Source organism: Mycetomoellerius zeteki, unplaced genomic scaffold (assembly GCF_001594055.1).
Source record: "Mycetomoellerius zeteki isolate Tzet28-1 unplaced genomic scaffold, Tzet1.0 scaffold221, whole genome shotgun sequence".
In the NCBI taxonomy this organism is placed as follows: domain Eukaryota; kingdom Metazoa; phylum Arthropoda; class Insecta; order Hymenoptera; family Formicidae; genus Mycetomoellerius; species Mycetomoellerius zeteki.
Window position 1 is genome coordinate 574911 of NW_017257184.1, and position 23393 is coordinate 598303.

At 34.2% G+C, this 23393-nt stretch overlaps 1 protein-coding gene across 9 annotated transcripts in view; it reads left to right on the forward strand.

Moving 5' to 3' along the window:
- Positions 1 to 23393, forward strand: part of LOC108722985 (dystrophin, isoforms A/C/F/G/H) — a 477563-nt gene that overhangs the window by 396440 nt on the left and 57730 nt on the right. For 8 of the 9 annotated variants that reach the window (XM_018448392.1, XM_018448399.1, XM_018448394.1 and 5 more), the window contains 2 exons: positions 3325 to 3448; positions 12611 to 12777. In XM_018448392.1, coding sequence (XP_018303894.1) covers positions 3325 to 3448; positions 12611 to 12777 — 291 coding nt within the window. The remainder of the gene's footprint in view (positions 1 to 3324; positions 3449 to 12610; positions 12778 to 23393) is intronic. The other variant, XM_018448393.1, reaches the window with a different exon arrangement.

Genomic DNA, 23393 nt, shown 5'->3' on the forward strand with positions numbered 1-23393 from the left:
ACGTTTCATTCTAATATTTTCAAATGAAAGTTATAGAAATCACTCTCCATACGAAATGGTGGAGGAAAAATGAATTTATTCAATCGGAATCGAAACTACAGGGCGCTTTGGCATCGAAGTCGAAACGACAGACGCGTAATTAGAAGGTCGTTTATTGCTCCCACGCAATCGAAATGAAAGCCGATCGCGCACGATTTAGTCGCCGTTGCAATCGACGACGTAACCGTGTAACGAGCGCAATGGCCATTCCTCTTACGGGAGCCGTCCTGAAAATTCCATTTCGCCTACAAGCGCACGGATCGATTCCCGCGCACGCTTGTAAACGGCATCGTTGCACGTCCCGACGACGAGCCGTCCACGACGAACGTTCCATGTACGCGCCTTTCGCATACGGGCCATTTCGTTCGTTCGTTCGTTCGTTCGTTTATTCGTTCGTTTTGCGCGCGTGCGAATATGGTTGATAAATCAAAACCGCCGACGTAACGTCGGAAGGCCGGCGTTGAGAGGCGTATCGATTCACAGCGCGAATTCGATGGATTTTGCTGTTTCGCGACGAAACAAGTCCGCAGTTTTGAGCATGCATTTTTCGTACTAATGTACGCGACCGTTTCATCGAGCCCATCTTTCCTCGACGCATCCGCGACACGGAACGATTGATATTTTTATTTCGGCCTTGCCGTCGGAATTTTCGTTTTTCACGTCGAGGACGGTCCCGCTTGGTGGTTATTTTTCGGATGGGCACTTTGGCCAAGTGTCAACCTCTGGAATTTATGCCGATGTGTTTCTTTCGGCTTGGTGGAGAGTCCGGACCTCTCATCGCGCCGTTACCTCGATTGTTTACGGAGAGGTCCGTCGACGTTCGTGGTTCGTGAAATATTTAACGTTCGTTTCTTTGACGGGTAATAGTATCGACTTATATACGGAATTTGTTCATTACGGATAGATTGTAAATAAAAAAAGGTCTGCTTCCATCAAGGAAACAAAATTAATTTGGACGATTGACGTGCTCTTGATACTGATTTTAGGATTAATAAGACAGATTTAGAATTAATCAGATAACTATCGTCTAAATTCTTTATTGTTCGTTGAGGTTGAGGAGTGGAAAGTGGAAGGATTACTTTCTCCTCAAAACTGCATAATGTATTTAAATTTAAATAATTTGATCATTTATCGTAATATGTACATAAAACATATGAAAAAAAGAAGTCTCTTTTTAGTAGAATTCTGTAATTATTCTGCTGAAATGAAATTATTCTGAAACAATTAAATCAGTTATCGTATGAATATTACTTTTTATTTATTTATTTTTGTACTGAGCACGTAAAATAGCAGACAAAGAACATTCCTTTTCCGTGGAGAGTTGTATATTAAAAAATTGTTCTGAAATAATTTATCTCCTCGGTGAGATACGCAATACGAACCGTTGCGCGTTGGGAGCAGTTAAATGCTGAAGATTCTTATTGTTAATGTCAGATGCCCGTATATTACTGCGATATACATCAGCGCATTGTTGCCTCACGTTGTATGTATATCTTGTAATTAACCTCTCGTAATGATAACCGCATTGATAAGGGAATTGTCTAGCTGCAAGCAATTAGAAAATGTTCATCTGTCCAAGTGGATGGATAGCTTTAAAGTGTTCTAATTTCTTAATTAACATCTTGACTCGCACGGTTAAGTATGCACTTGTGCGTAAATTTCTATACACGTACAATTTACAAGGAGAATACAAATTCATAATTAATCCACTTGCGATATTTAATGGCGTAAAATTTTCAAATCTATCGATTGCAATCTATACATTCGGTATTCGTATGATTTATACGTGATCTATTTGTAATAGAAAAGCTTTAGAAGAGAAATCTGTACAAGACAAAAAGAAAAAATAAAGAATAACCGCAATATGAGATTTCTATCACTCCTTGATCGCCGCGTCATCATTCTTCGAAATGGGGAGAGAAAGAAAATAACGACGAAAAATATAAAAATGATTAATGGCCGACATGTGGCGAAATCTATTCTGTAGAACAATTTAATCGGTTTATTTAACAGTATAATTTAATAATAGACAGTGTATTTTATCTTCTAACAGATCATATCTTCTTCAAGATTTTATTCGCTAATTGTCGATTATTATTAAATATGTGTCAATAAACAGTCGCTGTGTGTGAATGTGTGAAAAGAAAGCGAGAGAGAAAGAGAGAGAGAAAGAGGAGAATAATTGTTTTACATTCCTTTTAAAAATGTAATTATTAAATCGAAAACAATATAACGTAACTTATACATCTTTATTTATTTTGAATTGGTTTTATGTACTATATGTCATTATTTTTTCAATCAGTTTGTAAAAGCACGGATAGACTCACATTTCTAAAGAAATACGTGATTTTATTCTTCTAAAAAACAACTTTTTTTTGCAAACGGTGACACAACGTCCAATGTAGCACCTGTTAAAAAATAAAAAAAAAATCACACGAAAAATATCGAGACTTGAAAAACAAGACGTTTAATATACTATATTGTTACGAAGTATTAATGTCGAATGAAGTTTTAACAAAATATACAAACAACCATGAAAATGAGAAAATTCTCTACTCGGTGACAATTAAAGATGGTCTTTTTGCTTCACGATTCCGTTCTTCTTGTGAATGAACTTTTCCTTCGCAGAAATATAAAAAAGGAAACTAAACATGAACGTGCCGTCTGGGCGTCCCTCGACGCGCAGAAAAAGATCCGCGTGTTGCTCGCAGCAAATGCTTAACCCTGTGAAGGATGAGAGATAATCTTGTTAACTAGCGGGTGTGCAATATTGTAAGAGTGCCTTTTTACCCCACTCGACTTCTTCTCGCTGGCTGCAGCGGGCTAATTTTCAACCCCGCTGCATAACGTCTCCGTCAAACGTAATTACGAACGTACACGTTAATATCTCTGCAGTGCGATGTAGCAGCGTCTGATGGTACGCATCTTCTTTATAATATGAGAGCATTTATTTAAATTAATAATAATTTAGTTGAATTAGTGATACTTATTTGTTTTACTTATTTAAAGTAATTGATGTAATAATGGAACTTTTAAATAACATTTCCGAAGCCAATAATGACGATGACGATATTATCAACTGCATTCATCAACGTCGTAGTATTATCATCGTTCTACCTTATTTATCACAATAAACGTATGAATTTAATCGAAACGGGGCTAATTTCTCAAAGCCTTTCCCGTCAGCGAAGAGTTAAACGCCAAGAGAAAACTTGGCACTGCACCAGACACCAATGCTCCTTGTCTCGTTATTTTTGTTTCACGATTTACGCGTCTCCTTTACAGGACGACCATCGTGGCTTTAGGAGGCAGCTGGAGGACAAACGGCCGGTCGTGGAGAACAATTTGCTGAGCGGCCGCCAGTACATCGCCAATGAGCCTCCGCTGTCGGACACATCGGACTCCGAAGGTACGTTATGAATTACACTTAAATTGTGTTGTTCTGTTTTTTAATCTGCAACTAACAATTTTATATTTACACCAACAAATAAAATTTTATAAAAATATTGCACACAAAAGAGAAGATAATAAAACATGCCAAGCAAATGAAACGTGTTTTCGAGAGTAATAATACTTAAAAGAACAGAATTATGTTTCATGAAAACAAAGTTGTTCGTGTTGATTATTTTACAAACTTTATTTTTTTGGATTCGTGTTTAAAAAAAAATTATCTTCGTATGAGATCATCAGAAAACTCGGAAATTCCAATATTGTCCACTTCACTCGCGCAAACGAACATTTTGCGAAGAAACAAAGAAAGTCGGCCAAGTACATTCGTCATTAGTTCTGTGAAACCATCTCATAACGGAAGACTGAATTCGTCAATATTGTGAACCTGGTAATTAAGAACGATGGTGTAAGTATCTTTCAATCTCAACAATTCATAGTTTTTGTTCTTATATTCGTATTTTTTCATTAGTTACTGAGAAGTGGCAATAATTTCGAGCGTTCCAGCTTGTCTCGCCGACTTATCGGTTTGGAAGAAAGCACACAGAATCCTTCCTTACTTTAATTGCCATTTGAATTAATGAATTGATTACTACTGCTATTGTCTTGCTATCAATAATTGTTCTTGGTTAACGTTACTTCTATAAAAAGATACTTATCCGCAATATTTAGAATTAATTCTCTTGATTTTCAATTAACATACGTGTAATATAATATTAGAAAATATTTTACGTGGACGATATGAAGGAATTGATCATCGAAACGATTGAAAGAAAATTCTTTACGTTTCTCTCTCTGAGCTATTGGTATGGTATTTTGCTGAAGTTAATAAAGTCTCATGTGAATTGCAATAAAAATGGATGATCAGTTGATCTTGTCGCGAATATGAGAAAAATCTCATTTAACCTTCTTCTTTCCCCGCGTACAAACTTGGGAACTGCATTTTAATAATTCACACATTTTCTCATGAATTTCTGCACCAGTTGAGAATTTTGTGCCGCGGCAAAAATCTAAGAACAACTGCCGATTGTGCTTGCACTGAAATTCCCCGACTGAAAGACCACGGAGAAATATTTTCCGTTTTCTTTCTTTTGCTGCTCTCCGTTCTGCAGCCTAACCCGCGAGACCAGAAACGAGCTTCATTCTTTACTGTCGTTCCCTTTTCAAGCACGGTAAGGGCAAGGAACGTATAACTGCGACGCCCTGAATATTTCATTTACGTAATCCTGTCTCGCCGAAAGCACGGATATTAAGAAAACCCAGTAGATATTTGATGCGAGATAAAAGAATTATGTTTATTTACTTTGTGAATTTGCAGTGAAAAGTAATCTTCTGCATATCAATCATAAACCTACGAAGAAAAAACAATGATAGGAAAAGAGGGGAAAAGGAGGGAAAGCTTATGCTTTTAAAAAAAAGAAGGAAGAAAATGAAAGTGAGACTATTGTGTATCGCACGAATAACTTAAATTTAATTCTCCGTCCTCATATTTGCTTCAACTTTCTTTTCTCTGTAGACTATTGGTCCCCAGCTGTCTTTACTCACTTACTAACAACTCTGACTGACAAAATCAAAATACATAACAAAAACACGTTCACGTAGTGAATGAATATACAGAATACGTGAAAATACATGAACATAGAAAAATACGTGAAAATACAAAAATATATGCAGAACTATCCGCAAAAATATAAAAATTCCTATCAATTAAAATTTATACAATATTTTATGATTTGAAATATGTAATTAAGAAATATAGCTTAATAACTCCCTTCTCAGCATAAGATTCAGGAATTATTATGATTAATTATTTTTGGCTACAAAGATATGTTTTAATTATTTGCGTGAGGAAAATCCTATATTTTGTTGAAAATACATATATAAAAAATTTTAGCTTTAATATTCCATTTACAATTCTCTTTTTGTTATTTATATCGAGGGATAATCCTTTGTGTGACGTAACGTACGTTACACTGATATTCTGTATGTAACTATTGCGAACAATTCTCTTTTTGTATAGTAATATCGTATCGTATTGTATCGTAATATCGTTTCAAGTATTCGATTCGGAGATAAAACTTCTAGTGGGCTGTGTTAACGCAACTCTATCGGGAACCGATATGAAGGGTTTCAAAATCAGCTACAAGTGTACACTTTCTAGTATTTTCGTTCTGTATCAGCAATTCCGAAAGTTGGAAAATTTAGACGAGATGTTTTATTCATGTTGCGTCGTCTCTGATTGAGAAAGAACGGGAAAAATGAAGGAAAACACTAAATAATACATCGAGATAAATTCAATTTCTTTGATTTATTCGCAATTTAATGCGCGGAGATTTTATTTCCAATAATTCCATTTACATTTTCGGATATCGCGAATTACATCTTACATGTTACAATAAAAATTTGATCAAGAATAATCTTAATTTTCTTTCCCTCATTCTGTATTTTTTATCGGTCAGAAAATAAATTATTTTCTGTTGTAACCTACATGACTATAAAAAAGTAGTTTTATTTATTTTAAATCGAAGCCATTTTGAGAATGTTTTATATCCGGAAAATATTTATATATGAAAAACTAAAGGAAGAGAGAAGAGTTATTCTCATATTTTTCTTTTATAATAACTCTGAAACGATTAAATAAATGAACTCCTTTTTTATTTTTATTGACAAATTCTCCGTTTTTTTTATTTAAAAAATTTTTTTAATTTATAAATGTATTTATAATGTGTTTATTCAATTTTTCCATGACAAAGCGATTTATTTGTGCTGTGTCAGCTAGAAAAAAAATTTACTTCGACTATAGGTAAACGTAACTCTGTCGCGAGTCACGTGGCCCCACATGGGGTTTTCAATCGAATTAGAAGTATCGTAGTACATTGATACCAATGGATAGGAGCTTTAGAAGAGACATTCCCGAGAGGAGATCGGAAACTTGTAGGTGAAATTTACTGAAGTCCCGAAGGAAAGCATGACCTGGTCTTATGTCATCTCTCTCTCTCTCTCTCTCTCTCTCACGCACGCACACACACACCCTCTCTCTCTCCCCCCCTCTCTCCTAGTTTAGGCTATTATTTATTTTATTAATTAGCCAATAAGAAATATTTATTGTACGTTTATTGTACCGCGGTTGCTATTAACAAACTCGACTTTTAAATATAACAGTAAAGTTTCCGTTGCAATTTCCTTTATGTTTCCAATCGATTATTAATGACCGAATGTTTACGGAATTCGCGAGAACATTGTATAATGTTTCCATTGTAGCCTTATGTATTGTATTTTTCGATAACGAGAGAATAGCGGAAAGAGAAGATTATTGGTATTTGTGTATACAATTACTGATGTGCGAATCGTTCGTTAATCTTCATTAGAATATTATTCGATACTCTTTGAATGAACATACATGTATCTACGTCCATGTACGATAGTTATTATCGTTTATCAGAATGTCGTGCAATTGACGCAAAATATCGAAATAGCCGAATAAACAGTAACAACCGATGATAATAATTTAAGCAAGTTTCGATGGTAAGTTCATTAGTCTCCGTCAAAACGTGGTCTAATTACTTTCGAAACGTATTCGCTCACACTCATTCGTCATTGTTATTATCGTGTATATAACAGGCTATATTTGATGTTATATTAATATTATGAAACATATTAATATATTATCATTAATTTACATTATTTGCGCTAACACACTATTTTTAAATGTGTAAATAAATTTCTGAATATATTTTAGAGAAAAGGTTTAAAATAAAATAGTAAACGAATTAAATAAATGAGATAAAATAAATTAAATACATAAGTTTAATGAATTAAATAAGATTAAATATCAAAAGAAATGAAAATTTGTAAATCTCTCTACATTAATATATGTTCTAAATTTGTTAACAGATAGATATACTCAATTATATTTTTTTTAGTACATTTCGTACTTTATCCAATTGTTTACGATTAAAATATATATCGTGTTTTATAACAATTATATCACAATATATTTTGTTATATCGTTCTCAATATTGTAAATTCACACGGAGAGAATTTTTTCTTAGAGTTTACCCTGAAAATGAATATGATAGTCGTGGGACAACATTGTATTTCGAAGAATTTTAATGTAAATCTCTCTCATTCATTAATAAAACTACAATAAAATATAAAATAAGTTTGATTAAATTTACTGAAGTGGTAAAAATCTTTGAAATATTAATTGTACCACAATTACCATATTTTCAGAGTAAATTTTAAAAGAAAATTCTCTCCGTGCATAATTTGCTAATTAAATCGAAAACTATTTCCTTTTCGCTTGAATAGTGAATGAGTATAAGTTGTTGTTTCGCTTTATATTATGTATATACAAGATTCATTCTTTACATATATATACTTACGATATCACGACCGAAAGCCGCGTCATTGTCATTCACCATGCTGCGTGTAATATCCGACATAAAATCCCGGAATAACCATAATGATGTCTTCATTTTGCGTAAAAACGGGTTCGATCCCAATAACGTGGAGGGGCTCCTGCGAGCGAGCAACTCCAACGGCGGCCGCGCGCGATTTCGCTCATTCCGTAGGTAGTCACGTTTCGCGAAACGTGCGCGGCATCGGGTGTAACCAGGCCGGCGCGGTCGCCGTCGATAAATTTCTGGTGGAATAACATCGCGCGCGCCGTAAGGCCGGATTATACAATATCGAAGTTGAATTTCGTCGGGATGGATTATCCGCGAACGGGATTCGCAGCCCCCGATTGGAGCACAGGAATTTCGGACTCTCGCGAAGCTTATCGGCTTTTATTTTTATTAACTTCGGAGGTTCAACTTACTATTTTATATCGCGGAAAGTTTTACAATAAAATAAGATACCGGGGTTATTTTATTTAATAATCACTGCAACACAGCAAAAGGCTTTAATCTATCTCGATAGAACACTACAAATGAAGTGATGTGAAAATCTGATGTGTTACTTTTAGCAATATAGATTAAATTCTTTTATATTGAAAAAAAATGAGATATTAGAATCTCCATGTTTTTGGATTATCTATTGTTGCACTTTACGTATTATATATACCTTTATACCTATACTGTTAAAAATGAAATGTTAATTTTAACTCAAAGATCGCATAGCATCATGTAAAAATGTTAAAATTAGTATTTTTGTGTTAACTTTAACACGTTTGCGTGTCTCAGAAAGTCCACTATTCGTCTTTAAATTAAAATTAACATTTATTTTTAATAGTGTAGTTTATACATTCACGAATTTAAGGCAATTTAGTTATACGTCTTACCGCATACATCGATAATTCCTTCTAGAATGATTGATCAAGCAGAAAATAGTTGATCGAGAACCAATTTGTCTTTTCTGAATGTCAGTTATTGTAATTAAAAATATGTAATTCTGTAATATTGTCAGACTTCGTCAAGTCTCAAACAGTAAACAGTCTTCGATTATACTAAAAAAAATCACATTGCCTTGAAAGATTTAGATTGAATTCCGGTGCTTCAATGTACTAAAAATAGTTTGGACATGAGAAAGATCTTCAAGATGTCAGATGTACTCGTATTTAGCTATATTATGGACTTTTTTGAAGAAAATTAATCCTGTTGTAATTGTTTTGAATGACATATACATTTTAATCAAGTTATTTCTTAGAATATTAACTCAGAAGGTAGATTTCCAAATTAAATAAATCAAAATTGCCATTTATAATATTATATATAATATTATAAATGGCAATTATACTCATAAATGACAATTATACTCATAAATGGCAATTATACTTATAAATGGCAATTATACTCATAAATTATACTCACTATTCGATAATGTTTATAAGTAATTATATAAATTATAAAAGAGTTAATTGATATTATAAATTATACTTATGCAGTACTACTGTAGTAAGGTTCGAAAGTTTTTAATTGAAGGATATATATATAAAAGGTTTTAAGATGAAATAATTATTTTTATTTGTCAGTATAATCATTTATTATTTTAATTATTTATTATTTTTTAGAACAATGAATTAATTTTCTATATTATTAAAAAAATGTTTTGAATTTTTTTACCCTTAAAATACTTTAAAGTTGCGGGAATTACTTCATCACAAATAATTCTTTTTCACGCAAATTTAATTTCAACTTTTAAAATAAAAAATAATAAATAAATGAATAAATCAAAATGATAAATAAAACTTTTTTATTTTGAAAACTGAAGTCCAATTTGCGTGGAAAAAATTTACCAATGACGAAGAAATAATCTCTTCAATTAAGTCATTTCAAAGGCAAAAATTTAGAATATTTTTTGATAGTAGAAGAATTAATTTAGATTTCTAAAAAATGTGTATTGAAATAAATGATTATATGAAATCAATAAAAATCAATTTATTATTCTAAAAAGTGATTTTATATAAAGAGTAATTTTATATTGAAAAATAAAAATAAGTGTTTTATTTTATTCTTTTTTTATATCCTTTAGTCGGAAACTTTTAGAATTTACAATAAAATTTGCTAATACGTGGAATAGAATGAAATTTTTTGTACAATTTGGCATTTCGTTTTTATCCATTTTTATTCATATGGCTCGATAACAGCGACGGGATTTACGTTCATTGGAGAATCTCGTCGTTACTTCCGCAGTCACCAATTTCCCATTTCCTGGTAAATCTGGACATGGCGGCGATGGAGGAAAGAATTAGCGGGACATTCCAGGGATGTGGATAGAGACGAGGGTGGGAAGTCAGCAAGTGAGAGCTAGATAAACTAGTGGCGTACGTGCCCGGAAAGTAAAGCGTCAACTGTTGAATAGATGGTTTAGAGACGAAGAGCACGGTCGCCTAATTCAATTCGTTCAACAGACTACTTTCGGAGACGTTCTTTTTCGTTCGATCCGTCTTGTTGTTTTCCGCGGTCGATTCAGCTTTTCGACACCGCCACTCCTTTTGCATCGCGGAAAAGCTACATCACCTTCGACGATTCCATTCCACCTGTCGACCTCGGCGAGGAAGATCGGTATCCGATGGCGTAGAAATAAAACGTTAGATCGCACGCATTTCTTATCGGAAGTGGCTCGAATCATTCAAAGGCATACGAAATAAAAAGTTTCTCTATCTCTCTGATTTCTTTGGTACCGCAAGTTTTATCTTTTGGATGACAGCTCAATGGTGAGCAACGAGTTATCTACCCGGAAAAACGGTTGTAGGTCTCCGATAAATTTTATCATACAAAACTCTAAAAATCGCATTGATAAAAAATTACAGAGACTTGAAAGACAACGTAAATTTTAACGTGGTTAATATTTGATTTTGATTGAATTAAATTTTTTTTTTTTTTTAATATCAATGATATAGAAAGATACAGATTCAATTTATTTGAATGAATATTTGTAACGAAAAGAAAAATTATAAAGGATTAATACAACCTTTTTACTTGCGATCTTCGTTTGTGCTATCAAAACAATGACTATCAATTATTATACAAATGCTCAGAAGGGACGCGCGCGTGTTCGCGTAAATGCAACATATGCACATATTTATCGCAACAAACTACTCTTATTTTCCACACGCAACAGACATGTGCCGTGCTTTTCTGCGGCTTGTCATCCATTAGTCGTTTCCGCGATTGATCGATCAATGCCACGTGACGCGGAAGATAATCGCGGCCGCACCTGACATCCCATTCTGAACACAAATCGTTTTTCCCATCTTTTAATATCATCGACGCTCCTTTATCGCGAAATTTACTACCGCGCGTATATCTCACTGGGAAACCCGTAAAAATGCCGAGGTAACGCGTGGATTATCGGCACCCATCAAGATTCGCAAGGGAACCCTTTTATGTGGTTTTTTCTATGTCATCCAGGAACCTACGCGTAGAAACGAAGCGTAGAAACGGCGCGAACCCGGGCTCGAGTTATCCCGAGCCTATCGGGAATTAATTGTCCTATGAATCACGCATCGTATCATGCGGTGGACAGTTTTTATGTGCATGTTTAACATTGATAACGGCGATGCTGCACCTATATGCCTGCTCGCTGACTCCCTATCTCCGAGTGTTATGTTGATTTATGTTTGGGATGTTTCCCAGCTGGCCTTCGCCGCGATTCATCCTGCGCATCAGTGTTTAATCGTCCCGCCGCCTGAATTTATCGATCGACAGTATTGAGAAAGCAGGAAAGAGATACGTGCGATTTTTACGCGATTCACTTGATTCAGTCTCTCTTCGCTCCTTTGACGAATATACACTCGTATTTCTTTACTGAACGTAAAGTCAGCGTAACGTTACGTTGGAAAGATGTGATCTTCGGTGCATTCTTTGACTTTGATGCAGCATAATGTTATTTTAGGAACGTGGGCAGAAAAGTTTTGCCACATGAAGATTCGCGCGATCTTATTTTTTAAATATTTTGAACAGAAAGGACCTCACACTAATTATATGGAAAATTGAATCTCGATGAAATAAATTAGTTTTTACATATGTAAGATTAAGTTGATTTCTGTACTTTATATTACTTTTATGTCGAGGCGATTAGGCGCGGAGCGATCGCGACATCGGACGAAAGGATATGATCGAGAGGGTCAGATTGAGACACGAGCACGCTCACGCATTTTTGTAGCGAGTTGTATTGTGAAAACGTCTCGTATCTTTTGTATCAATAATACCTCGTGCACTAAATTATTGAGATACCACTCTCCCTACACATACAATGTAGCTTATAATGTGATGAAGAGATGTTACAGACAATGAATAGTTCCGATAGCTCAATAATGGATAATTTTTAAGCTATTTTTATATCAAAATTGTTCTATGAACACTTCTTTACACCTTCGATACATCATAACTCAAAAAACTATTTATTATTAAACTTTATGTTTATGACATTCTTTTGCTCACCACATACATCATAAGCTGCATTACATGTGAGAACTACTTCATTTAACAGAGATCTAATTTTTCACGTAATTAGTACGAGATCCTTTGATATTTAATTACGAAACAATTTTCTATTTGATTATAAAACAGTATATATGTGAAATAATAAAAGTTTAGTGATGGAATGAAAACTAGAATTACGCAGGTTTGTTCTGGGAAAACGTTTAACGTTTTATTTTTGTTTGCTTTTTCTATAGCAGGCAGAGAATTGGATGGTGATTCCAGAGGCTACAGAAGCGCCGAGGAGCAGGCGCGCGAATTGACGCGGAGCATTCGCCGCGAAGTGAATAAACTTTCCGAGCAGTGGAACGCTTTAATCGAACGTAGCGATGCGTGGAAGCGGAAACTCGACGACACCGCTAACGTGAGTACCTTACTCCATTCTTACTTACACAGAAAGCCGCTTATCCCCGAAGTGTATTCCCTGATATGAATACCAATCTTTTGCTTTTTGCGGAAATAAATCCAAGATCGATCCCTGAACCGACTATATACGGATCGAAAAGCTACTTTAAGGAGCGACACTCAGAATTTTTAACACGCGAGAGAGAGATTATTTTTCGCTCGAGCGCGCGGAAAAGCAAAACCGTGTAAACTGTACAATTATGTATGTACACAATTGTTTGCGGATTTTAGAATTACCAAATTTAAAAAACTGCATGATTAACGATCTTAAAATTAATAAAATAAAAAGAACAGCGGTTATCGATGAAATATTATTTGTTTCGTGTTTACGCAATTCTCTTTTAGAGAAGAAAGAATTTGTTGATCGAGCGAAGATTAATTGATATACGAAATTCACTGCATGATTTTCATAAGATAGATGGGGTAGCGAGTAATTGTTAGAGAAAAAGAGATGGAATTTATTTTTAATATGTTAGGTACACATGGGGCTAGATGCACGTAGATACGAAATTCCTGATTTATGATACATCTCGATGGGCTGATAAGAAAGATAATATTTGCGAACGGGCTACGAGTTTCGTAAGAATTAATTGATATTTTGTTGTTGAGTGTAATATGCAAACTTAAATTAAGCACGAAACTTAAAGTTTCCTTGCGGCAGCGAGCGAATGCGAAAACTTTGATTTATATCCTCCCTGCTGTACCGTGATATTATGATAGATCGAGAGAGATAGATAAGTTCATATAATATTAAATGCTATCGAAAGTTTCTTTAGAATTAGCCCTTATGCAACACAAAAGAAAACTTAAATGAGAATTCTTTTATCTTTAACGAACATTCTCTTGTAAGGAAAGTTTACATAATTTACTTACGTCCGTAAAAAGATAAAAGAAAATATTAAACGATATAAATTTGTTACGCATTTTTTAAATATTGATTTTTCAATTACACTGAATAGAAACAAATTGAACTAATTTTTCTGTATCGTATACGTACATAAAATTAAAAAAATATTATTTGATGCCATGTCTTTTTTTTATACGGTTTTTTTTTATAAATAGTTTCATATTCTTATAATTAAATTTATTTATATAAATGGAAGATTTACTTTTTTCTTTCTTTTTTCTGCTTCTGTCGATATCGATATCGATATAGCATGATCGAATATATATGACGACTGCGAGACAGAGTATTAAAGTATTTGGTCTTAACAAGAGTTTTACAAGAATGACGACAGCGTTACGAGGCTCAATTTTTCCCTCGTATTGCTTTATGATTGCCATTGCAATTTTCTCTATGAGAGGTTCCATTTGTCGGAACGACTTTGCGCCCTGGAGGAAGCAACCGGACCGTTTATTGGTGAGCACCGAGAAAAGACGTTCGGAAACGAGCTGCCTTGTAGTAAAGACGATCCTCAGATGCGCTCCCGGCCAATCGACGCTCGTGTCGCGTCTAATGCCACCGAAATCTCAAGCTCACGTCTTTTTCGATATCGGAAATAGCTCCCATTTCCGGGACGTCTATTTAATCGGGCGTTCAACTTTGTATTGCGCATGTGTCAATTTGTGTTTGATAAAGCACGTGATGCAACTATCTCATAGAAGTTGCATTCTCCGGTATTATTGAGAAACGTGGAGACCCTTCAGCTAATAACATCTCGTTTTACAAAAGGACATCGTTATATAGATATATGAGTTTCCTTGAGAAGTCTCGACTTCATTTCAAATTGAATATCGAAACGCTGACAACTTTCTAGTTACAAGTGGTTGGAAATAAGTCTTTCTATGAACTAAGCCCTTCTAATTAAATAAGAAAATCTTATTACCTATTTATTCTTTCAAATCTTATAAATTTTATTCTTTTGGTATTAACAGTGAATACAAATTAATTTATTCACTATTATGAAAAAAATTTCTGGTTAAAAATGGAATCAGAATTTTCTGGTTAAATTTATAAGAGTTCTATTTGAGATAATCGGAATTCTGGTTGATACAATATTTCTGATAAAATTACTAGAATTCTTATTTTTACCAGAATAATTATATTAATTAGAATTCTAGTTATCTCAACCAGAGTATCAAGTAGATTTAACCAGAAAATTTTGATTCGTCCATTTTCCACTAGAATTATTATTTAATCCAGATCATTTTTTCTCAGTGTAATAGCATATATCCTACGAAAAAAAATGATAATTAAAGAGTGTAAAAACACTATTTAGTATCAAAAATTTAGGAGTCAGGCGAAAAGACGCGATCAAATATTCAGCGGGGAAAATCCGTCGAGCGACTTCATCAAAGAATGCACTCCTCGAGTTTAATGCAAACCTTACGAAGCGCCGGCTCGTGTATACGTCCTCGATCTAAAAAGAGCTTCGCTCTACAGCAGGTTCCTCTCCGGAGGAACCGTTTATAAGCATCGCCATGGAGGATGAGGAGGTGAGATCCCGTCTCCTCTTCCTCTGCTCTTAATCCGAGAAGGTCGAGAATTTATTATCAGGCGACACAGCGCAATGGGTGTATTTGCGATGCATCGATAATCGTATTCGATTCATCGCTTCTCAGGTGCCCAGGTGCGGGCGGTCGATCGGAGAGGCGTAAATCGCGCTTTCACGACCCTCGCGCGCACGCTTGTCGAGGTTTAATGCATCCTTTCGTGGGCGGAATCGCGTCGACCTCCCCGCGCGATCCCTCGTTTCCCATCCCGGTCCTCTCTTCACCGTCGCGCCTCGTTTTCTTCTCTTTTGCGGCGGCATCACACCCTCGGTCTCATAAGCGGTTTTACGATTTGCATCCCGTTCGCGTGAGAGGCCCGATACTCGAGCACGGCTGAATATTCCACGACTGCGCTCGAGAACGTCGTGCGAAAATGAACTCTGCGGCGACATCATCTCCGAACGGAACAGTGTATCATATTTCCAGAATGATTTTTTCACAAAAATAATTATTAACTTGTTTTTGCTCCGATTCCGATTTTATTTGCGCAGAATTGACACATGTGTTTTAGAATATTAGAACCACCTATGATACCCTAGCAAAAACTGCTGAAGGTTCAACTGTCAGTTTGTTAATTTCCTATTATCCTTGTTTTTGGTTATTGAAGAATTATATTGATGTTATTTGTATTATTTTTAGAATTATTTCCATTGTATTTATAAAAAAATTGAAATGATTAACGGAGCCAAAATGATACCATTGACGATTCTTAAGATAATATTTAAAAATTTTGTATCAAATCTTTTAAATTAAAATCCTAGTCAAAATTTTTCAGAATTATTCGACTTTACTGTACAATTTCTTCTATTAATGGAACGACTGTTTAAGCTTAAATAAAGAGACATAGTTATTATTAACTTTTTTATTAATAATAGTATTTATTTTTCAGAATCTTAAATTTTTAATGTGAAAATTGCTTTTTCTTTTTTTCTTTTTAATATTATCATTATTATTCTTTTATTTTATATTTTTATATCTTGAAACAATTTAACTTCCGCTGCGCAAAATAGCTGATCGGAAATTATCGGAAAAGATTGGAATCGGAGACTAAAGGCACGCTTAATTGTTTCTGACGACACGATATTTTAATATTTATTCGAATCAAACGTGTTCATATAATGCAATTTGGGTACACTGTAAATTGTTATAATCTAGATATTCTTCTATTTTCTTTGTTATATTTTTTTGCTTGTTTTTTTTTCTCTATTTCTTAGAGGGCTTGCCCTAGGATATTAATAAACATTTTATCTATCCATCTCTTTAACATCGATATACGAAATATTCTCAAATGAGATGTGATTCCGTCGCAGTTCGATTCTCGAACGGAGCACGACGCGCATGCATACCAATCGGATGGAATTCACGATACATCTACGCAATACTGTCTGCGTCGATACGTCCTCTACGTAACAGCAGAACTCTGATCGCATAACTGCGAAGCAAGTAACTTGCGTATATCGATAACATAATATATGATGATATAATAATATATATGACCATAATATGATATATATAATGTATAATGACACTGATTGGACCTTGTTTATTGGATTCGACTGTTCTTCACACTTGCTTGTTATCGATCACACTTGCGTGAAAATAATTGATTGATATTAACGAATAATTGATAATTTTGATTCGAACAGAAAGATGTGGAAGGTAATTAAAAACTTTATCGAATACAGTTGTAAACATCACAAGTGTGTTATAATTAAACTGAAACGGACGATTAAACGACACGGTGAGTATTTTACAACCGGCAGTACAAGTCGTAAAATATTAATTGACTTATGCAATGTTAATAACCATTAATGTGTTACTTTATTAATCAGTTACTTTTTTGAGAGATACCTGTTAGTCTCTTGATTATGAATATTAATAATACAACTGCTAATGTTAGCAGTTAAACCGATTGTAGTGTATTAATATTTATTAGTCTAGAAAAAAACTTTATTTAAATGAATGTTATTTGAAATTTGATCATTAAATTTTAAAGTTTGAAGAGATATGGCATAAAATGTTCTACATATTTACTATTTATTAAGGAAATATTTTTCTTTCCTAGATTCACCGACGAATCTGTCAATTAACAATAAAATTACAATAGAAATTTGTTTATTTTGTCACAGTTGAATAATCAGCTGTATATCTAATCCAAGATTTAATTTTGACTTTGACAAAGAAAAGACAATAATTTTTAATGTAATTAATCCTGATATAACATCAATCCAGCATCATGGGGAATCTATTTTAATATAATTCAAATACTCCATCGTCTATATATATAAGCGGCTTACGCTATTCAGAATAGTTAATTAGGCACGAATAATTAATCCATTATTATAATTTCAATATTTGATTAAATTACTAACGCTTATATCTACAAAATTCATATGATAAAGTTTTTGTTTTCAAAATTTTTAGAACTTTGTTTTATTTCATTTAATTAAGTACAATAATTATCTGTTGTATACAGTTTTATTTAATTTAAATGTATCCATCAATATAAGTTTATCATGACCGGTATGATCGTCTGTCTTATAAAATTGGAATTTCATGGCTCTTATATCTATTTGCATAATTTAATGAAACATTATGTCATATATCTTGGCTAGTCATTGCTTTAGTACGTGTATGTTAATTTAATAGCTACAAGTCTTCAGAAATTCATCTTGTTACAAATTGTACATGAACGCAGTTATCGAGGGGATCCCGATTGCTCCCAATAACCAGTAAGGCTTAATTGCAAGATGTATATTCATTAATACTTCTATTTGTTCTTGTTAACGTAAATTTAAATAACTGCTAATTTAGCTTCTCCTTTCGATCTGCGCGAGCCGCGTTAATAAAATTGTCACGTTTGAGTGAATAAACCTCTCAAGACTCGACGACGAGGTTCTTTTCCTTACACTCCATTCGAAGTGTTTTTACAGTGTCGACGAGCGACATTGATAATTGGTGCACATTTATACATATCAGTCCACAGATTTATCGCACGAAAATGAATGAACCGATCAGTTGACGAAAATCTTGAACACTAGAGAAAAATATTTGCGGTAGTATTTGTCAATTAAAAGTGCATCATGTTAACGGTTATGTGACCGATATGATGCACCCGGAAGATCAAAGTTTTAGCGAATCAGGAGAGTTTGCGACACAAATGCATAATTCATGAGCGAAACACAATTTAACTTTTAAATTCCACGTTCTCGCCACTGCCTTCCCGCCTTCCTCCCTTCTGTCTGCCCTTCGTCGCGCTTTAATTATCGGCTATCTGGTAATTACGGACGACACCTTCTTTTTGGTCGCCGATACCGCCCGGAATTCGCCGCGGTCTTATATTAATTTGAGTTCCTATCTGTCGGCTTCGTGCGGCCCGATACCAAAATCCTCAGAAATGTAAACGAGGCGAAGTGAAATATTTTTTCGAATAGTTCTTTGTTCCTTTTATTGGAAAATTTATACGAGAATCATCGATGCTTAGCCGTACGAACGATTGTTCTTGTGATTTTATCAAAGCTTTGAATAAAAAAAATATTATATACGAGCTCTATCTTGAAATTTTTATATCTTTTAAAACCGAAATCGATTAAACTTGAAAGATAAAATGGACGTAAGTAGAAAATTTGTATTTTTTATTAAGTGATATTTTGCAATGTAATTAATTTTTATCTAATTCTTTTGTAAAATATGATTGAAAAATTACACAAAATAAAAATAAAAAGTCACATAAATAAAACACGAAACACAAATCTTATTTTCAATTTTTTTATTTTCAATGATCATATAGTCTTATTGTCGCGAAATTTTGTTTAATTACAAACAGAGTTACATATTAATTTATAGGAAAAGACATGCTTTTGAGATGGACAGAGAAAATTCGTTTTATATCAAGACAAAGATGGTCGGTGGCATTTCCGTAAAAATGTATTTCTTATGAATCTCCATGTAAGTACGTCACGAAAGTTCTTTCTATGTAGATAAATGAAAAACTTAACATTATGAGTTCTGCTGCTGTAATTTCTCAACTGCTGGCAACAAAACAAATATTGACATATATTAAAAAGTCTTTCCTGGAGTTGATAGACGCCCATCATTTATTACGAGCAGAGAAGTTTTATCTCGAGAATGAAGCGAGGCAAAACATTCTTTTGAAGTACAGAACTGTTTGGAACTATTTTGTGTAAATAATTTGTGATGACCATCTATCACGAAGAAGTTCTAAACAGTTTTACCAGACGTCTGAAAAACAAAAGCTGATGAACGCCATAGGAACTCACAGTAATAATAGGCATTGTGTTAATTTTAATGAATCATGATAGGTATTAGAAAATTTCTACTCTACATCCTTCATTAATATTATAAACACGTATATAGAGAAATCACGACATGTACGTATATGCGTCCGTCTACAAACAGATGGATTTAAATTTTAAATGTGAGCATTTGGATATTATACAGTTATATATTAATGCTTATTAAAAATGTCATAAGTATATTTTGGTCATTTCTCGCAGCTGCTAGAAAACTTGTGAAAATAAAAATACAGGAATAAATTTCATCTTTTCGGACGTTGACGGGTCAGACCGGAGTGGAGAGTGAAGCGCAGCACCCTCGGCGAGGAGGAGGAAGAACGGATGGTTGCAATCGCGAGATATCCCGGTTTAAGCTCGAAATTAAGCCGAACCGAGCAATCCGAGTCGTCCTACCGAGGAATTCTCCTCCGTAGTTAGGTATGCAAAGCAGGAAGCAAGGCAAGAGGGAGCCAGGCCCAATCAGAGAATATAGCTAGCGGCAGTTGTATGCACACGGAGGTGCATTCGCGCAAGCATACACATACGAATCCACACGTGCGACACACGCGTACACATATACACACACACACACGCGCACACACACACACACACACACATATGTATATTGGACACACAGTGCAATGTCACTATGCGTCCACAGGCACGTAACACACTTATCCTGGCCAGGTCACAATGAATGAACGAATGCATATACGTATCCGGGCCAGCTGTGGAAATTCAAATACCGCCTTTTGAATTATAGCCATCGGATTATCTTCCAAACCACTCTGGATAACGCGTTTCGTTAAGGTGGCATGGCACAATTTGCGTTCCATTTAAAAGTAGGTACGCGTATTCAGCGCTGCATGCGAGTTCACTCATCTCTGTTCGCTGAATCGAAAGCTCTGAGAATTAATTACTCAATATCAAGTTATCCTCGAGTATTAGGATGAACATAGATTGAATTAGATCTACGATTATAGATCTATGACACGTCTTAGAAAGAAACTTGCCAAATCCACTTACATACAAGCTATATGCAATTCATTAAACAACTTCTTTTCCAAAAAATTAAGAAGAAGGTAATTTTTAAAGATATTTCTTATACAATAATTGATTAGCCTCGCGTCATATAGCAATCGTTATCCTCATTCAATTATGCACAATTCAGCAAAGTATGTACATGCTGAGGTATATGTATGTATTAACAAGGATATTATTCTTTTAGACAAATGTATTATTTTATCTAAATATATTTTCAGACTATTCGATATAGTAATAATAATTTGGAATATCTACAACTTTAATGTTTCTATACGAGATACATTTGATATATAAATTTCAAAAATGAGAAATTTTCCATAACGATTAGTGTCTCATAATATTCTCGCAACAGAAATTTGTTTTTGACCCAGCAATTGTTAATCAGCTACGTTATGCGGCTAATCAGCAATGTATACACACAAAGGCTATATAGTAGACATGAATTATATATGTATATACATTTTCCGCAGCGAAATGATAACACACAAAATTTCTGGCGAGAATTAATGCGCTCGGTCACTCGTGTCGCTATCAATCCAGTTCCCAACGAGTGGGTACTTAATCAACCAATTAACGATGGCCTATTAATTAATTAATTACAAGGCAAATTTGTGGCAAACTATGGTACCGTAGAAATTGCATTTGCACGTGTTGTATCTATAAGTTGGGAAGAAAAATGTTAGGCCAACGTCTGCGCTATTGCTATCGTTAATGTTGGGTCTTGTATATCATTATTTACTCCGCGTGTCATCTTAAGATGTAATGGTTCCGCCACTTTGCACATCCATTTAAATATTAATGATCCTGAGATAGTGTAATCCATTGGAATCCAGCGGAAGCAAGCCAGGAATGAATATTTTCTATTGAATATCTTAATCAATATCTGATAATTCTGAACATTCCGCAGTATAATTTATCAATTGCTGCTAATAGCTTTATTGCCAAGATTATGCATGGTACGTGTGTTGCGTAAATCTCTAACAACATAGAGGTAATAAGGAACCGTTAAGAAATAATGATCAGATATTCTATGTACACACATCTTCATTATAAAACTGTTGATCGATTAATAACTTTGCACTTGCTTAAGCGACGGACTAACGGTGCCTCTTGATTTCCTTAATTTAAGATTATAAAATTTCATGTTTTACAGATATCAGTACTTTAACGACGTAAGTTAATACGTGATAGTATAAAAATAACAGAAAAATGAAGATCTGTAGGATTAATCAAAAAAAGTCGAGGCTTAGTCTGTAAAAGCTTTATCGTGTCTACTTAATGCTAATCTATCGTCTATTGAACGCATATCGTTTATCGATTTCAATCAACGCGACATGCTCTCCACACGTCGCGAGAGAAACCGGGAATTTGCATATCTAATCGCCGGCTTATTTATGTGACGTCCGTTATTGCGGAGAATCCACGGTGGAAGAAGCTCGAAGTTAATTCGAACTAAAAGTACAACCGGAAGCGGCTGCTTGGCGGTGGTTATGTTCGCTCGCGTCTCTTCATCCTCAGGTTTAACGACGCGTCAAATTCCGTTCGCATCGGCGCGTCGCGACGCGACGCGACGTCCAAATATACACTGGTCTACGCGTTTCAAGTTCAACGCACCCGCGCAATAACGCGGCGCGGCGCATCAGCCTTTCCGTAATGTATGTAAAATATACTATACATTAAAATACATCAGAGTATACATTAAAATACTTGTATATTGGTACGCGCAATAAATTTCGATGCTGCGATCCGTGCTGTTTGGATAAGATAGTTGAATAATGCCCGTGTTACACTACGCGTTAGAGACTAAGGATTGCGAATTGAGGATTAGAATTCAGCCAATTAGAACGAAACGGATTAAAATTAAAGCTATCTGATTGGTCGAATTCTAATCCTTAATTCGCAATCCTCAATCTTCAATGCGTAGTGTGACACGAGCATATGACGCACTTCATTTTCTTCTCCTATTTCAAACTCCTTTGACTTACTCGGGCCACAGGAATTTTAATTTACAATTAAAAGCAAAACACAATATCTGTATGATGAGAATTATACCGTCGATGTGAGAACAATTACATAGTGTACTGAGTAAATTTTGTATCTTTTTATCAAAAAATCATGTCTTATTTTTCACTGTTAATTATAGATTAAAAATAAGTGTTCCTAAATAAATTAAAAAGAAAATTAGGGTAACTTCGATATATACGCCGCACCTATCAAAAACTTAATTTATTAAGTATTATTTATTATGTTTATAGTAAACGAACTATATCAGTAAAAACCTTGTACTGTTTACTACTATGAAAAAAATATTAGAAATCTGAAATATTTATTTTTCATATTAAAAATAAACTTTTTGAAACCTTGTATTTTTGCCACATATCTCATAGGGGTGGGATATATGACTACTCATAGGGGGAAAGGGGGTATGTACGGCTCATGAAAAATTTACAAATAATGCAAACATGCTTAATAATACAAACATGCTTTACTATTCCACTATACGTATGTATCACGAAATAACCACTAAGTCTTTTACACGTCCTACATTAATCATTTTATGTAAATTATAACTTATGATGGCGTTACTTATTACAGTGACAAATCGATTCAACTCACAATAAATTCATTAATATTAACAGTAAGAAGCTGAAATCATAACACAATACTAATATAACATAAAGGCATGTAACAGAGTAGTTACGGGAAAATTACCCCCACTCCTTCTATTTTTTCTGACTTCTGC